This window comes from Anneissia japonica, unplaced genomic scaffold (genome assembly GCF_011630105.1).
Source record: "Anneissia japonica isolate Jap-2015-1 unplaced genomic scaffold, ASM1163010v1 scaffold13104_len81497_cov225, whole genome shotgun sequence".
Classification (NCBI taxonomy): domain Eukaryota; kingdom Metazoa; phylum Echinodermata; class Crinoidea; order Comatulida; family Comatulidae; genus Anneissia; species Anneissia japonica.
The window spans coordinates 2050-6697 of NW_022738494.1; the positions used below are offsets into that span (position 1 = coordinate 2050).

At 32.5% G+C, this 4648-nt stretch overlaps 1 protein-coding gene across 1 annotated transcript in view; it reads left to right on the plus strand.

Annotated features, from left to right (window-relative positions):
• Positions 1 to 554: 554 nt before the first annotated feature.
• Positions 555 to 4648, plus strand: part of LOC117117592 (amyloid-beta A4 protein-like) — a gene marked incomplete at its 5' end in the record, with an annotated part of 18878 nt that continues 14784 nt past the window's right edge. The window contains 2 exon segments of the mRNA XM_033261939.1: positions 555 to 687; positions 1963 to 2214. Coding sequence (XP_033117830.1) covers positions 555 to 687; positions 1963 to 2214 — 385 coding nt within the window.

Consider the following 4648-nt stretch of genomic DNA (forward strand, 5'->3'; position numbering starts at 1 on the left):
ATGGGCATACAACAGTAAGATTGACATACAGTATACAAATGATTCAATGAGGACGACTTCGATGTAGGATGAAACCTGTACGACGAGTAATGAAAATTGAAATACCGGTAACCATGGATACCTAGCATAGATACGACCTAGATATTCTTAATCAAGAGTTTAATGTCAGATGCATCTTGTTACACATTATTTAACTTCTGAAATTTGCAATATTTTTTGCCGTTTAATTACCTTCCAAGTTCATAGTTTTGACATGCAAGGCACAGAATAGATTTAAATGTTGTAAATGTTTTCGGGTGCATATGGAGAATAATTTGCTGATTTTCATTTAAAGATAGCAAGCTGGTGATTGCAGTCTGGCTTTCTGATTGGAAATTAAACATCGTATAAAACTTGATCTCATATTTAACATAAGATGTGTATAAGAGACAGTATATATATGTAAATATCTAAAACTCAATTCAGAAATTTCAGGAAGTAGCGATTTAAAAAAAAATTTGGTCTATTTCCTTGATGTAAAATTAACATGTTTATTTTTCCTTCTTTCATTTTAGTTTTATAGTACCCTGGGATCAATTGATTATGTTGTTGAAGCTAACAAAGAAGTTGTCATTACAAATTGGTGCCCTATTGGTCAGAAGGGCAAATGCTACGAAAAACACTCAGTCACTCCCTTTAGATGTTTTGGTAAGTTGATTTTTTTTTCTTTGAATATAAAATAAACACTCTAAAATTCGACTCTACAGATACTACAACAATGTGTCTTTTTTATTTGAATGGGTAAACTCCACATTTGGCTTTCAACGCTTGTTTAATTCTGGTACCATGTTCCATTAATGCAAAAAGGGAAGTTACTTGGTGATATAAACCATACTTACTGTAAGACTGTATTGACAAACATGCAGTGGCGTCAGAGTTTGTGGGGCCTTGGCACTGACTTATTGGGGCCCTAATATGCGAGCGTTAAGTTTGCGAGCGGAGTGAACAAACAGATGTTTGGGGCCAAGGGGGGCGTGTAGGGTCCTGGTCGGGGTCCAAGGGTTAAGACCCTCTGATGGGGTAAGAGGGGGGCTTAGCCCCTCCGCGCTCTGAGCTTATGGAATTTATGAACTGTTAGCTGCATTGTCAGAGAACACAAGAATGGTCCATGACTGATGACATACTTCAGACATTTTTATGACAAAACCAACATAGATTATATTGGCCAACTTTCGGAACTGGTATAGGCCTACAGTAGGCATATGTACTCTATGTAGATATAAATAAATACAAAGAATATTTTTTAGTGAGAAATAAAACATGTTTTAATAACGTATATACAAACTGGTCATGTGCGACATCGATTAAGTGTGGTTCGCAAGAAAAAAACCGCAACATAAACAAAGAAACTGCAGCGATCGTTTATAAGAGCCCTGAGATAACGCGGGTTTTATGTATGATGATGCCAGGACAGTGTAATTTCAATGTTGTTAAAAACTGTCGGGCCCTATTGAATGAAGCTATGGTATTATAATTAAATTTTTTTTAACTACAATGTCGGGGCCTCTCATGCCTGGAGCCCTGGCGCTCCGCCCACCGTCAGTGCCCGAGCGTGATGCCACTGCAAACATGTAGGAATACAAATTAAGATTTTACTCTTGTTTAAATCTGGTACCAAGATCTATTAATGCAAGGGAAAGTTACTTAGTCATTACTTATTCTAAGATTTTGTTGGCAAAGATACAAGAAACCAAAATAAGACTTAACTCTTGTTTAAATCCGGTACCCAATTTCATTATTGCGGTGGGAAGTTACTTTAGTTAGATTAACTATACTTCAGTAAGAATTTATGCCAACATATTGTATGTGATACTGGAAAACAAAATATGATACATGCCAGGGTGAAGTATTTAAGATGAAATTCAATTCAAGAAAAAGAGTATTTAAACAGAGAATGCAAATTTGTTTTATCTTTTATTTCAGTTGGTGAATTTGTAAGTGATGCGTTAATGGTACCTCAAGAATGCCGCTTTTCTCACATGCACGAAAACGGTGTCTGTTTGAGCCACGACGATTGGCGTGACCGGGCTGCGGCAGACTGTGGTCCGAACAACTGGACATTGCATGACTACGGAATGCTTCTGCCATGTAAGCCTGCCAATTACAGTGGTGTGGAGTTTGTATGCTGCCCTCCTCCAAACAGACCAACACCAGAGGTCACCAAGAGTTTACCAGGTTTGTCATACTGCGTTCCTCCATTTTGTTTTATGTTTCTCATCAAACTTTTGTAATATTTACTGTTTAATTCTGTTTTATTATTCTTTTTTTTTTCCCTTTTTTTTTTAGTTTATGACCTCTTAGAGGAGATCAGTACTGAGGCATTTAGAGAAAATATTAATAAGAATGAATGAATTAATGAGCGAATGTGTAATAGTATGACTAAATTAAGTAAACTAATGAATGGGTATGGCTGACTGCATATGAATGAATTTGTAAGTAAATGAATGACTATGTTAATAATGAATGAAGAAAATGAGTAAATTAATGATTGCGTGATTTAATGAATGAAGGGCTGAATGAATGGGTATGTGTATGAAAACCTATACCTGTCTTGAATGATTAAATGACTGAATGTCTTGAATAATGAGTGATTAAAAGATAATAGTAACTGTAATAAGTGAGTCAAATGAACAACTGATTGAATGAATGATTATGTTAATAAGCTTTGTAGGTTGAACTGATCTTGCCCATACCAAGGTCAATGAACATACACCACTGATCTATGGAACAAACATACACACAACGTAGGTTAATGTCGATTCACCTTTGATACTGCCATGCGTAGTTCTAACTATGAATTAGCGGCTTGTATATAAAAAAATTTCTTCCTTTTTCCAAGTCTACCTGTACAGTATCATAAACATGCAATAACAAATAGAACTCAACACATATTAAACTAATTTTTTTGAATTTCTTTTTGAATTCTCATAAAAAAGATAGTACCTGTTACATTAAAAAAAATGTTATTCACTGCTGTTTTTCCCACTAAGAGAAAAATTTGACATCGTATCGCAATTTTCAGTGATTTATCCGGGCAATTCAACAGCATTATGCGAGCCTTTAGCACAAGTACAAGCATAAATTTGCCGCAACGATCGCATAGTCTTTTCTATTAGTCTGAATTACACTAGACTAGAATCTGCATATAAGGGGCTAAGAATCTGACCATTTGATTGGTCGACGCTAGCCGCAGGGATAAGGTGTAAGTTATTTGATGTCCATTAACTGGCTACTTTACCGATGGGTGTCTACAGTACAGAGATTTTATTTTTATAATCTTCATATTTACAGTCGTAGCGAACATTATATTTATGATACCAAACTAATCATAGTTATTATAATACTAGTACTGATAATTTATGATCAGATTCATACAAAGAGATTTTATTTTTGTAATCTTTATATTTAGAGTCTTACTGAATATCATGATTATGATACCAAAATAACCAGTTATTTTTAATTTATCAAATTGATTCTAAGACATTTTATTTTTATAATGTTTATATTTTAGTTAGAATATTATAATTTTGATACCAAAATAATCATTGTTATTATAATAATATAATTTATCAAGTTGAATCAATGAGGTTTATTTTTATAATCTTTATATTTAGAGTCGCAGTGAATATTACCAAATCGCAGTCGCAGTGACTATGGTACCAAATTAAACACTTTATCATCAAATTGATTCAAAGGAGATTTTATTTTTATAATCTTTAATATTTAGAGTTGTAGTGAATATTATAATTTTGATACCAAAATAATCATTGTTATTATAATAATATAATTTATCAAGTTGAATCAATGAGATTTATTTTTATAATCTTTATATTTAGAGTCGCAGTGAATATTACAGTGTGATTATGGTACCAAAATAAACATAGTTATTATAATAATATACTGCACTTTATCATCAAATTGATTCAAAGGAGATTTTATTTTTATAATCTTTAATATTTAGAGTTGTAGTGAATATTATAATTTTGATACCAAAATAATTGTAGTTATTACAATAATATAATTTATTATCAGATTGATTTGCATCGCAAAAGTAAATGAAGCCAAAAAATAATCGAAGTTATAAAAAAAATAATATATTGTCAAAATTGATTCATGAATAATCCTTGCTTTGTACTGGCATACAAAGCCAAAATAATGAATATCAAACACCGTAATTGATTGTATTCTAATATATGTATGATAAAAATAATGCTTCACATCTAAAGCTAAGTGAATTGAAAGCTCTCTTATATCCATCCGTCCATTTGCTGAAGGTTTTGGGGCGATGTGACATTGTTTTATTCTAATGAATAAAACTTAATTAGATGTATAGTGATATTGATCTCATAATCTTGTTAATTTCGTTATTTTAAAGATACTATATTTAAAGTATTTTTTTTTTCTGTTAGTGAAAGACCCTGGTGGACATAGTTTGCTATTCTTTTATTATTACCTGTTTATATTATAATATTAGTTATTCAATATATTAAATGTCTATATAAAATGTTACCATCCTGAATTCATCAGTTGTGATTGGCTGTGATATACCATGTAGCCACCAGTGGCGGTGCCAGCTTCTGAAATCTTGGGGGGGGGGGAAGGTGAGGGG